The sequence below is a fragment of the Enhydra lutris genome, unplaced genomic scaffold (genome assembly GCF_002288905.1).
Source record: "Enhydra lutris kenyoni isolate GAN:26980312 unplaced genomic scaffold, ASM228890v2 scaffoldscaffold56, whole genome shotgun sequence".
Taxonomy (NCBI): Eukaryota; Metazoa; Chordata; class Mammalia; order Carnivora; family Mustelidae; genus Enhydra; species Enhydra lutris.
Genome location: NW_019154140.1, coordinates 10,056,475 through 10,070,412, shown reverse-complemented (window position 1 = coordinate 10,070,412; position 13,938 = coordinate 10,056,475). Strand labels below are relative to the sequence as shown.

At 46.3% G+C, this 13,938-nt stretch overlaps 1 protein-coding gene across 6 annotated transcripts in view; it reads right to left on the bottom strand.

Moving 5' to 3' along the window:
• LOC111157848 (sodium voltage-gated channel alpha subunit 8) overlaps positions 1–13,938 on the bottom strand; it is a 118,400-nt gene that overhangs the window by 11,287 nt on the left and 93,175 nt on the right. For 5 of the 6 annotated variants that reach the window (XM_022519538.1, XM_022519537.1, XM_022519536.1 and 2 more), the window contains 3 exons: positions 8,539–8,661; positions 2,397–2,681; positions 464–517 (listed from right to left, as the gene is read on the bottom strand). In XM_022519538.1, coding sequence (XP_022375246.1) covers positions 464–517; positions 2,397–2,681; positions 8,539–8,661 — 462 coding nt within the window. The remainder of the gene's footprint in view (positions 1–463; positions 518–2,396; positions 2,682–8,538; positions 8,662–13,938) is intronic. The other variant, XM_022519541.1, reaches the window with a different exon arrangement.

Sequence of the window (13,938 nt, the reverse complement as noted above, 5' to 3'; positions counted from 1 at the left end):
GGTGGGGGTGGGATGAGGCCGCGATCTGACATGCCATTGCCACCAGCCATAACCGCCCCCTGGAGCTGTTGCACAAGCTGGGTGGAGGGCGTGCTACTTTCTGTCTGCTTGGGTCCTCCCCCAGGTCCGCAGCCACCCGCCCCCCCCCAACACGGGCGACTATGCAAATGGAGAGTGGAGACTATGGTGGAGACTATGCAAATGATGAGGCCGGGGGAGGGGAGGCAGGGCAGCTAAGAGCCACTCTTGGGTCAGCACGAAGAAGAGATGGCTCCTCTGGGGCCAGGTCAAAACCAACCGCCTGATCATCCAGAGCCGATGTAAAAACGTGATGACTGAGAGGAGGAAACTGAGCTATAATCAATCAAACCAGCAATACGTGTCCTAACCCGCTCTTTCGCCACCATGCTGCTTGCTTTCTAGCCTTCTCTCAAGGTTGTGGTTTCGCCAGGTGTATCCTTACCTTTCGGGAATCTACAGCTGCATACATGATGTCCATCCAGCCTTTGAAGGTTGCCTGGCAAACAGAGTCAGTCATTAGACTGTGCCCGTTGGGGGCAGGGGGTGGGAGTCTAGGCAGGGGTCACAGAGGCCAGGCTCAGGTTGGGTGTGAACACAGGACTGAGTTTGGGCGTGGTCTCATATGGACCTAGAATTTTGTGTTAGTTAACACAGGTCCTGAGGGGGCTTTGTCTAAGTCCCTGGAAATAACATCAAAGTTTGGCAGAGAAACATGTTGACAATGGTAGCTGGATCAATACTCTCATAAAAGGTCTTTAAAACAGGCCTGAGAAGGTTGCCCAATGCTCGGGCAAACTTGTATTTATGAACAAGTGCCAGGAATCTACTGAGGCTGCTGAGAACGTAACCGACCACCCATGAGTCATTTTTTACCATGGTGTTAAATAAGCAATGGGGGTCTGAAAATTTCTAAGTTGCAGTTAAAAAAAAAAACCAAAAACACAAGGCCACAAGGCGACAAGGCCAGAACTTTCCCCATCCTAGGATTGCCTACAGCAATGGCAATCCTGCCTTCGTCCCAGGCAGCCCTTCCTAACCGCACTGTCTTTCCATCTACTAGACCTCTGATTTTGGAAACAAATAGTGGTTAGCAATTCAGTGTTCTCCGTTTTCTTTTTGTCCCATTTGTTTTATTTATTCAACCAGATTCAAAGTTCTTTCAGGGCACGGGTGGATCTTTATATGTCAGATGGCCCTAGTAGTGCCAAGCACAGCACCTTGTGCGCAAGGTGTGAATACAGTGTCTAACTGGCTGATTGATGTGTATTGGTCTCCTGGAGGTGCTCCAAATCAGATTCAACTTGCAGGTCCCGTTTCTCCAACTGGGATAAAACAACAAAAGACTCCGGAGTAGGATAAAGCTCATTCTATCAACTTTGCCATCTACTAGCTAACAGTGCTAGCTAACAGTAAGTGCTTACTATCTGTAAGGTCAAGTTGAGAGCTTCACCTGCATTATGGCATTCAGTCCTCCCAAGGACTATATGATGCAGGCACGGTTGTATTAGTAACAAAAATACCTAATAGCAAAATACCATTAATCAAGCACTGCTGTGTGCCAGGCATTGTTCTAAGAAATTTTAAAAAATTATTAGGACTCCTCTTAGCAACAGTGCAAAGTATTATCACCAACATTTAACAGATGAAGAAACAGATGTGGGGAAGTTGAGTCATTTGTCCAAGGTTATATATGCAATAAACATCGCAGTACGGCTCAAACCTACATCTGTCTGACTCCAAAGCCTAGGAGCTTTCATTGCATCCTACTGTCTTGTCAAACATTCCAAAAAATTGGTGAGAGTCGAAGAGAAAACTAGACATGATGGTATGCTACATAATTAAAATAAATCCTTTCTTACTGTGACAAGTTAATTTGAGAACTTTCTCTGGGAGGGGCTGACATGAGCGGCAGCATCCTAGCACTGCCATATTCTTCTCTTTAGTTAACTTAGTGTGGCTGTTGTATAGGGTTATTCTGCTAAATCAGAATTCCCATTCTGTTGGTGTGGTTGGTGTCTATGCACTTACCTTCTTCTCCCCACCCCCGTTCTCTTTAAATAAATACTTCGCCCTGGAGAAAGACGGTGATCTCTCTGCAACTTTCTTATGCTGCAGGAATCTATTTGTTGCTGAGCAGCTCAGAACTCTGTCCTGAGGATTGGGAGAGATTCCCCCCACCCCCACTTGAGTGAGGTCTTGGAGAATTCAGGAATTCTCAGGAAAGGTGTCTCCCTGGAACTGGATTGGGAAAGGACATTGTTCTCTGTGGCCTATAAGGAGTAACCCTGATTCTGGAGATAGGAATGAGAAGGAACCAAATGTGATTTCGCCAGCTGTCGGAATTCCCCAGGACTGGCAAAAACGGCAACGCTTACCACTTGAAGAAGTGCCAGGTAGCCTGCACCGACGTTGTCAAAGTTGATCTTCACATTCTTCCACCTGATTTCTGTGTTGTTCCCCTCCATGAGCTTTTCGCACTCAGTTTTATTGTTGACATCTTCAATTTCAAATCGGATTTCAGAGGTCTCATTAAAGCAGTAGTGGTACTTCCCCGCAAACAGGTTAACTCCCATGATGCTGAAAATCAGCCAGAAGATGAGACACACCAGCAGCACATTCATGATGGAGGGGATGGCGCCCACCAAGGCATTCACCACCACCTGCATTGGAAGGGGGAGGTTGCTGAATGTTGGGAGGAAGTACGGGCAAGCATACTCTTCTGATTTCCAGGAGGGGAATGATACTGTGTGGCTTGTTCTGACTACAAAAACGTTATGCCCCCTTTGGAATTAGAGTAGCTGGATGGATCCACAAGTAGAACCAGCATTTTCTAAATCTCTAAAGAATATTTTGAGGAATACTAGTAAATTCCTTAATATTTATTTCATCTAGCATGAATTTCCCTGCCCCAATTGACCTAGGTCTTCTCCCCTCAGGCTCTAACCTGGGACTGAAAAAATTATTTAGTCTTGTTTCCCTCCTTGCCAGCTCATAAAACATGCCCCCCGTGGGGGAAATCTGATTTCAAGCTCACCAGTTGCCTATCAACAGACATTCCCCTCTCTGCAAAACAAGGTAGGATTGTTCAAAATCACAGAGAACTACCCTTCGGGGTTAGCAGGGAATCAGTCAATGGTACACAAAGTCTCTTTTATGCAAGGCCAGTTATCTTATTTCAGGCAATAGCTGAGCATGCATATTTTGCAGGCTCAAGAAAAAAAAAGCTATATTCCCTCTACCAAACAGAATAAAATAAAATCTGAACAGATGTATTTTTCACTCAAGGTTCATTATTCTTCTTCAGCCTTTTTTTTTTTTTTCCCTCTCTCCTGACTTTGTAGGCTTCTGAATGTAAGAGTTGTCCCCGTTTGGCTAATGCTGACTGCTGTCAATCCAGGGCTGGACTCGACTATTCACAATGTATTAGGAATAGGAATGCCTTACGTTTTCTGGAAAGTTCTGGGTTATATCACTGGTCTTGAAACCCCCAAACCGGCATATTGTTAAAAATCACTGACTGTAGGTAAGCTTGGGAACGGGGGGGAAAAAAAAAAAGCAAAGGGAAAAATTCAGGAATCAAACTTTCTGGGTTGTTTTTAATTTCCATTTTGATTCACACTATAGGTGAGAGTAGCTAGACAACACTTCTACTGTGGTGGCAGTTTTCCATAGAGGAGTTCAAAGGGCTCACAAAAATAGCATTTGGGGGCGCGGTGGCGGGGTCGGCACAGAAAATGAGGCTGGTGTTCACTTTGCCCTGATCCTCACTTGCTGTTGTCTTAAGTGGGACTGCTAAGGCCCAGAAAGGTAACCCTATAACGTGGGAAGACTGTGTCTTCCTTTCTCTAATATCCTAGGAAAATTAACATGGAGTTAAAAATAAAAACCATGGATGTAAACGCAGCTTTCTAATGTCTTGTTAGAGGAGGTGAGAAGTATCAGCATGCTCCTGCGTCAGTTTTTCAGTGCGGAGAAGAGGCAGGACACACACTGCCGATATGCACAGCGTCCAAAGGGCCCACAGGGCTGTGCTGTGGGAGGAACGCCAGGGGGCAGCTCTGGGCTCTGTTTGAGCCCGACTTGGGGTCGAGTTTTCCTTATCTTCTGTTCTGGCCTTACACTGCAATGTCACTGGTGGGAAAACGGGGTTGAGAAGAGCTGTTCTGTCCTATATAAAAAAGGCAATGATATTCTGCGAAGGAGTCATTCTTTAGATTAAAATATTAGTTTTGTGTTTCCCCAATTCATATATGAAGGCCTTTAGATTGAGAGGTAGTTATTTCTTAATTCTTAGACCAAGAAATCTCTTCTAGATTTAATAGCTCTGTCTTTGGTGTAAATGATTATCCTTCAACTGTTCATTACTTTGATGGAGGAAAGCTGGAATATCCGAAATCTGGAAAATCCTCCATGTTATTTTGGAGAATGATTGATTGATTGATTGATTGACATGTTACCGAATGTGTCCAGTGATCAGATTTGAATTTTACCTCCTCATTCTACAGTTGCTCACCCTTTGGTGGAGCACCAGAAAGCAATGAAATGTGCAAAAGAACAGGCAAAAGGAGGATGATCCACAAATGGAATAATCATTTCTCCGACGATAAGAGAGTAGATTACCAAGATTCAAAAGATCAAGTCCATGTGACAGCATTTTGCAGCAAAGCTTAGGGGAGAGATCATGACCTTCTATTAGACCATCACAGGTGTGCAATGGGGAAGTAGGCCCCAAAAGATCTGAAACCCAGAAATGTTTCTTTTTATCTCAGTTCAGTTCCTCCTCTGGGAACTCTTCTGATTATTTTAGTCCAGTATAACCTGTCCTGGATAGGGTTACGTGTTACAGTTTAATATGGGGTAATATTTATAGCAGGGAAGAATAATTAGCTAATTAACTAAGTGACCTCTTCCTACTTTTATACGTGTAGAGCTGATCGAAAGAATCAATACATGGAAGTATTTACGGGCCTTGTTCTCTGATATGTAGAACATGAAAATCCTATAAAATCCAATGTCCTTATATGATGTAAATGCTCTTCTGATTAATTATAATCAAAGAAAAACTTCTTAGCTTAGCTTTATGAATAGAACAGTAAACAGCTCATGAAATTTACTAATAATTCTTCCTGGCTGTAGACACTAGCTAATAATGAAAATTGTTTAACTGTGCTCCATATATAATCATCATTGGGCTGACATTCTCAGCAACCAAAGGGCAAAAAACCATGCTTTCTTGAACTCTCACACCACAGGTAGTGCAAATGGTAATTCAAGTTTCCACAGGCAATCACTTCATGAATTGGTCCCTAATAACTCTTAAATTATTCTACATTGCTTTTAGTTATGATAAAATTCATTGTTCAAAACTAGGTATAGAAATATTACTCAAAGCTTGGGTCTAGCAATCTACAAAATTATTTTTTTTCAATGCACATTTATACTTAATGATTGCTTCCAATCACTTGGCTGATGGAAAAATTCCAATGGATATGAATTCTTAGAGCACTGTCTTCTCATAATGTCTAGAACGCTACTGTTCATTAAATGCTATAAAATCTGTCAAATAGCTTTTAATATCTGGCAGAGGGAACATGGCTTTAATGGACAACTATGTACTGACAATCAACAAAAAGGCATGCATGTTTCATAGCATTATATACCCTCAAAAATTTAAAAGCACAGCGAAATCTTTAAATGAAGATTACTATGGAGGAGAGAAAAGCAAAGAACTACATTAAGTGTTCCTTTGCCAATAATTGCATGAGTGCTTCAATTTTCCAGTGTTTGGTTTGAGGAAGGAGAGGAAGAACTGAAGTCAGTGTCCCAGGACAGGCTAGGGCTGGATGTTCCCTCCCAAACAGAGGTCTGAGCCTACCACTGGAGCAGCACAGTGACAGTCGAGCCCACCTGCATTGATGGTCTTCAGTTTGTGAAGGATTCCTAGCTAGCATTTTTCTAAGGGTAAGCGCTGAGTGTTGGTGTACATAAGAATCCAAACCACAAAACAGAAAACATATGGCCCCAGAGAAAAGTAACCTTGAAATAAAATGTATGTACCTAATGCTGTTTATCGCTGGGAAGCTGACTGTTAGCTCAGGCGGATTCAATCTTTCCTTCCAGCAGCTACGCTTTCAGGGAGGGGCTGGGAAGCAGCCGCACAGGACAGGATCCTTAGCCCTCTCCTCTGCCCAGCCAGGAGCGGTCAGTGCTGTCGGCTGACCAGAGACGACCAAACCAAGGGCCACTCCTCTACCAGAGCTTCCCTTCCTGAACACTCATTGTTCCAAATTCTGGCTTTTGGTTCAAACTGGTTTTCCCTCACGTTATTTTTGTTGGAAAAAACCTCGATGTAGAGGTTTCACTTCCTCATACTTTTTCAAGGAAAAGTTTATGCCTCTCTGCTCTGATCACCACTTCTGGACCTCTGGGTCCCTGAGCTACTTGCAGGTTGGCAACCAGAAGTTTTGGGGAGTGGAATTGGTGAGCCCAAGGGAAGGTGAGGAAAGGGGGTGGGGCTGGAGGGAAGAGGTGTGGCCACCCTAAGGGCCCCTGAGTCCAGGGGAGGCAAATAACCTTGGCATGAACAAACCAGCCCTGGCTGGTTACCAAGGACGACTTCCGCCAGGGGCAGGGACTGGCAGTAACAAGACTGCTGGTGGAGAAAGGTAGAGCAAGTGTCAGCTGGGCGTTTTTTCTTGGGCTTTCTTCAGGTACTACCAGTCTGGCTTTAGGAGGTTCGGGATCACCCCTGAGGGGTGGGGAGGAGCATGGGCTATGGACGCGGCTACAGTGTGCCCAGTACTGTCTCCACCAGCTTTCTTTTACTCCTCAGTTTCAGTCACCAACATAGGTGATCAACGCTCTAAACAGAACTGATAGGATTTAGGAAAAAAGTTTCACTAGCCCTTTCTGAAAAAGGGAGAGCACGGTAATCCCATGTCTAATGACCCGGAGCACAGAGTCGTCCGTGGGATACTCTCTCTCCCTCAGTCTAGCCTGTGCCTTACAGTGACCTCCCTGCACTTGTTCCAACATCTCTCTGATCTCTGGGAGAAAGACTTAGACTCCCAAGTTTTGCTTTGTTTTTTTTTTTTTTTTTAATTGAAAGCAGTCTGTGCTGTCATGGACCTGACTTTCCTGCAGACGGTTTCACGTGGGTTGCAGAAAGCTGATATGCAGTAAACCGAACCGTGACTGTGCTACAGCAGAGACGCAACTGGTGGCGAAAAGCATTTGTCTGAAGAAACTAACAGAACACAATTCCCGAGGCGCAGTAAAGTTTTCACCTTCCTGTCCAACTGGGGGTTGTTTGTGGAACAGTGCCCAGGGACCACAGATGAGGAATGGATGAAGCAGCACTGTCCTGGTACCTAGTTCCTCCACTCAGTCTTGCTTCCTGGGGGCCACTGTAACCATTTAATTTTCATTCCTACATTCTGATATTTGCACATTTAAAAAACGTATCCTCGGTTTGCTCTCCTGCATGTATTCAACATCTGAATGGAAATGAGTTTTCTTGGTCTCGTTAAGTATAACAGACCTCTCTGTTACCACGGGACAACTATTACCACTAAAAGACAGTTGCCCACATGATTTTAGGAAATTGACTTTTTAGCATGTGTGTGTGTGCACGCGCACATGCACACACATGCACTTTTTTTTTTTTTAAACCAACAGAGACAGCAAAAGGGCACCAAAAGAGGGAGCCTCGTGTTTCTAAGTTGGCAAGGTGACAGCACCTTGCCCTGTTTGGATCTGGGTGGAGTGTCACCAAAGCAGGAATAGCAGGGGTCAGGAAATTTCAGAACCAGCGGAGAAGTCATCTGGCGCCATACCTGATTGTTATTTGCGGTGTCAGGATAGGGAACCATACAGCGTGGGCAGAGGGGTAGGGGGTGAGGAGGAAAGCTTTGCTATCAGACAGAGGCTGCCAGTCCTTATGGGACTGGGCTGAGAACAACAAGGTGCAATAAGAGGAATCAGAATAGAAAGAAAAGCATTTCTTTTCCCAGGGCCATGCCAAATTCTGCTCCGTTCCCAATGCCAGGCCTGCCATCATGTCTTCTAGTCCCCTTCTCTGCTGCGTTCTCAGTGACGGCACGGCCACAGCCCCCACTTGGCTGATGCCCTACCCGGCACTAGCCCTGCCTGCGGTCTCTGCTTTTCAGTGGGGCCGCGGGTTACAATTCCCCTTCTTTGCACCTGGTGATTCTCCCTATTAAATCAACAGCCCAGAAAGCCGCCCCGAGTGCTACAGGTAAGCCAGGCCAAATGAGAATAGCCAGCGTTAACATGTTCTGCGATGGCACGTTGTTGGGGCGGGGCCCATGTTAATGTGATGAGGCAGCTTGATGAGACCCCCTCGCACGGGGCAGGTGCGGGGAGAGAGCGGAGGATCAAATCAGCAGCTGCATCACAGATCGTGTCTGAATGATCTTCCCACCGTGTGATCAGTTCTAGCATGCGTAAACAGTTTCCATCGGCATGCAGAAGGATCAGCTGCTCTTAGTATCTTACCCTCATCCCTTCAAATCGTGATAAGGCTCTTAAGGGTCTCAAAGCTCTTAGGGTCCTAAGGGACTTTATGGCACCTAGTTCCGAGTAGCCCAGGGCATTAGCTATAAGGCTGACTAAAGAGACCTACACGGAAACAGAAGAGAAAAACAAAAACAAAAAAGGAAACAAAGCAAAACAAAGAAAAACAAGAAAAGAGGTTCCAGAGTGTTAGAATAAAGCCCCTAGCACTGATTACACAGATTGGGCCCCCCAGGGAGAGAGAGTGGGTAACACCAGCTGCCTACTTCAACTTGGACTCAAACGACCTGAAAGGAAAGGAGGTTGAGAGGCAGAAGAAAAAACACAAGGGGGAGGAGAAAATCGAGAGGAGGCGGTAGAACATACATACAGGTTGGCAAAGGGAAGAGGCTGAAGGGAGAGGGGGAATGAGGACGTTCCAGTGGAAGGAGAGGAGCCTGAACAGATGACAAAAACCTTACCCTCGCCCTTTACAGCCTCTGCAGCTCCCAGAAGTTGCCATTAAATTAAGCCAGACAAATTTAATGGTACCTATGGAAAAGAATACAGATAAATACACACACTCCACACAAGCCGCCCCCTCCTCAGCTCATTCACCATGGATTTCCAACAGGGACAAGCTCTCTTGCTCCTGGTTGACAAGAAACCATTTGCTGGAGAACGTGATGAGTTACTACGTCAACAAAGGAAACGTATCCAGTAAGCGCCACAGCTGGCTTTGCCGTTCCCAAGAAGGCAAGAACCAAAGGAAGCAATTTCTAGACAGAGTTTTGGCTCTACGAGAACTCCCTTAAGCAAGTCTTCCGTCTCTCACTTTCAACTATAATAATCCTTCCGTCTCTGAACTACAACCAGACGCCTTCATGAGAACTTGGGTGGGCCTGAAAACTGAACCTGTACTTCTCCTTATCATCCCCATTCTTTCTCTCCAGAAACAGCTCAGAATGAACTGGCCTCAGGTCTGTTCTTTCCTGGACCATCTTCTACTCTCATCGTTAGAAAAACAGCTGGAAGGATAAACTTAGAGCAATTGTAAAAATTTTAGTCACAGATGAGGACACTGAGCCCCCTACACAAGACTCTGCTGGGTGTCACACTGGCAGTTCTGGAGCCAGAAATAGAGACCCTGGAAACTCCTGGTTTCCAGGCAAGAGCTCCTTCTTCCACAGACAGGTCACATCCCCGACTGGCAGGTAAAATGACGATATCCCAAGAGGGTTATCGGTATCAGAACAATCCGGAGTCGACTGTATCACCCTGCTGGGGAGAAGCCTGCAGGTCTCCAGGCCTGGAGTCATGATGGTTAAATGCCTTCCTGCTCTTCCAGAGCCAAACTCACTTTGTCCTACCAGAGCTCCCAGAGCAGTTCCCATGTGGTCCCATAACACCGGATGCCGACTATACCTGGATGCTATACCGGACTATACCGGATGCTGCCTGGGTCTGATCCGAGAGGCCTGACCGGAGTTCCCACCAAGGGAACTACCTTTAGCCAATCGAATCCTGACAGTCTGGGCTCTGGGTTTCTTGGAGCAGTCTTTCCCGTGTACTGCACCACAAATTCTGGGATATGTTAGGATATTCCCATAGATCATTCTTAAATTCCCTCTACTGGAAAGTGGTGGTTACAGATCTGCTTGGCCTACATTGATATTTTAAAGCAAATTTAGAGGAGAAAAATGGAAACAATCTACAACTCAGTTTCATTTGCTGTTTTTTTATCTCTAGCTGAGGGCTTTAATTCTTTGAGTCTGTATCTCGGAACTATATGAAACATTTAAAAAAATAAGTTCTTTTCTTTTTATAATGAAGCAGGAGGACTGGCAGGAGGCAGAAGTGGAATGTCCGTGACCTAGTGAGAGAAAGGGATGAGCATGCTCAAGGATTTCAATTTTTTTTCAAGGATTTCAATTTTTAAAAGGGGTGTGAACCTTTGTCTATGTATGGACTCAAAATCCATCAGTGTAGGTATCTTCCCTGGAGTCCTAAGCAGTATCCCAAACAGATCTGGAATTAAAGCCTGCCCAATTTACTCCTGTTCTTTGAAGGGTACATGCTTCACTAGCATGTACCCTTCATTTTTTGTCTAAAACAAGGGTCTCAAAAGCTTTATGTGGAACAGTAGCACCAACCAATCATTTCCCCTCCATTCATCATTCTCAGTAAGACTCTAGATGGAGGTGTGTTTTGCCTATGATTGCCAAGTGCAGTCAACTCTTAACCCCAAATAATCTACAATTGCCAGATTCTTGGTGAGACCTTAATAGGCATATCTGTAGGTGAGCCTTCCCATCTTCACCAAGTGCCTGAGATCAAATACCCCTGAGTCAACCTTACCCTGAGAAACTATGCCAGGTAAAGATGGCCAAACACTAAGCTTTGAGGGGCAATGGCACGCACGATAGGCCCCGCACATGGCAGGGACACTCCAGCTCTTCAGGGCGGTGGGTTAGTCTGATTACAAAGAGGCCTGGGGTGGGAAGAAGGATGGAGGTACAGATGCTGCTCCCCGGCTTGGCTCTAAATGGTGCGGAGATATCATGCTGCTCAGCTGATCAATCTAGCCAAGATCTCCCAAGACAGGGTCAGCAAGGAGCCTATGTGGGCTAGTGCTTAGCAGCTGAGGGCGCTCTGATAATCCTGAGTCCCCATGCTAAACCTTCACCGGAGGTAACAAGCTCATTGCTGAAAGTCTACTTCAAGGAAAGAATCAGACCTGGAAAGAAGAAAGGAGTTGAGGGGAAGTAAAAATTCAGGGTATCAATGGCTGCAGGAATAGAAAAAAAAGGGAGACACTAGGTGACTTTTTCTAAATGATGTGAACATTTTCAAATGGAGAATATTTGTCATGGTCTGAATTCAGGATGTGTGGGCTCTGAAAGTTCCCGTACCTGGAACTGATATGCTGGTTAACCTCTTGATATAATGGGATAAATTTCCCTGGGGGAAAGTTGACAAAACTCTTCTACAGGACAAGGTCTCCACTGCAGCCAAGGACCTGAGCAAAATGAAACATTGTCTCTGTTTGGGAATTATATGGCTTGTAACCAAAGAGAATTAACCTTGGAGGTTGTCTGGATTATCCACGTGATTGTTAAAAAGTCCTCTTAGCAGCTTTAAGGGGCATCAAAGAGGAAGGAGAATCCATTAGGGAAACAAACATGGTGACAAATAACAGATTTGGACATCTAGTCACTGGGGAATGAGATAGGAAGAAGAGCTTCTCTCAGAGGTGGAGCTAGAGTGGGACCTAAAATTTACACCTGCTGGATGTTCTAGAATGCCAAGGACACATGACAGCAAAAAACTCGGATGGTTCCAGCTGTGCAGGTGCATGTAAGCCTTCTTCCCCATGCATAACTCAGGAGTGGCCGACGGTGCAGCCGCGGGACGGACTGGGGCCTCTTCCCCCTTAGCGCACGCTGCTTTATACGGTGATTGTTTGCATACATGTCTCAGCCTTGCAGGCCCTTAGAGAGAACTATCCACGTCTTCTGCTCTCTGTATCCCCCACAACTCCTGGCGGGAGCTTGGCACATTGTGGGTGCTCAGTAAACATATGATACTAAATGCACTGTTGTGTCCAAGAGAAGTCAGTGGATGGGAGGGTCCCAGGAGAGCCCTGTTCCCAGAATGCTGGAGCTAGGCCCAGCAAGGGTGAAGCCAGTCCCGAGGGGTCCTGCAAGCTGGTGTGAGCGCCTAAGGAGCTGGGGCCATGCCTGCATGCCCCTCGTGGCTCACTGCAGCTTCGGGGACAGCTCTACACACAGGATGGTGTTTGATTTCTATTTGTTGACTAATAACCGGTACTGAGGAGTTCTTAGGAACCACTGTCAGGACTCACGGCAATGTAAGAATCCAGCAATGCCCTCAAGCTGGGGAGGTTATGGATAAATGCTTGCTCTGTGTCTGTCTCATACTTTCAGTTTCTCTGCCACCAGTATAAAAGGGAATGAAAATGTTTGCTAAATAAATGCTAATGCACACGACCCTCAATGTTTTTATCAGCTTATTTGGGTACCAGGGGGTCCTGTTCTGTGAAAGACAGCAGGCCCAGTGTCCCTTTATTCTCTGGGCCATAGCCCAAGCCCACTCCTTCATTCTTAGAGCTCGAGCCTTCCATCTGTGGGAGGTGGAGCCCTTCCGTCAGAAGGCACTAGTGGCGGCTGCTGACAGGAGTGCTGAAATCTGCCAGGACGGCCTCGGGTTGCCGCCCTCTGGGGCAGTACCTGTTTGGCTCACTTTAAGGGCAGGGGGTGACTTCCTCACCTCATCTGGGCATCTCCCTAAAGGCCAGGTTTCTGAAAAGGGAATGCAAATAGGAGCAGAGTGACATCCCCTGGAAGGAGTCATTAACCGTGGAAGTCAGAAGTCACAGACATTTACAGGAACAGGAATGTATTCTAGAGCAGAGATCACTGGTGCGGAGTGCTGGGCTCCCATTATCTGACAGAGGCGTCCACGCTGCTCCATTCCGGATCCCAGAGGCATGCTCTAGGTGCTTTACTATATGGCTGAGGAAACCTGCATTCTACATGTACCCAACCAGCCTCCAAACACTCCGCTTGCTTGGCACTTAGCGCTCAGCTCAGCAGGAAGTGAATTCTCCACAGGCCCTGGTCCTGAAATTCCCATTCACCCTTTCTTTCGAAGGCTGATTTGGCTAGAAGAAAAGAGCTTTAGTGATTACACAGAATAAGAAGCATGCATCACAGTTAGAAAAGCCAACAAGGAACAAGGGCTTATTGGGTGAGAAACGATCACAGAAGATGCAGCTTCCACCCTGGAAAATAAGACAGGAGGTGATGGCCGGCAAGCCTTGGAGATGGTCTTGGAACCTGGAGGAGAAAAGGATTCTCGTGTGATCACCACTGTGGAAATGGCAGTGTGTGGGAAGGGGCGTGGATTTCAGTGTGAACACCACCGCTTCTGGACAGGCGGACTAGTTCGGAGGAGTTTGGTGCGAAGCCTTGAGATGATGGAAGTATCCATAAGAATGGTCAGCAGAGAGAGCTTTACTGAGATCCCCCCCACACCTGTACCCCACCTCATCCTCACCCCTCCCCTGGCACCAGAAAGAGCGCACCCTGCTGGTGCAGGGCAAGAACTGTTTGTTCCCAGCCTAATAACAAGGGGCGTTGGCACCAACGATTCCACTTCCTGCTCCTAATCTCTGACTCTTCCAAGCCAAACCACCAGAGCCCAGAGCTGGTTGGTTAACCCCTGGGGCCAATGGAGAGACTTCAGAGCTCCATCACCCGAAGTTAAGCTCTGAGTGCTCTGACAGGAGCTTTCCCCTAAACTACACCTACATCTTGTCCGACATCCTGGGTGCCCAGGCAACTCCGGCCATTAGAGGAAGGAACATCCCTGCTTTTGTTT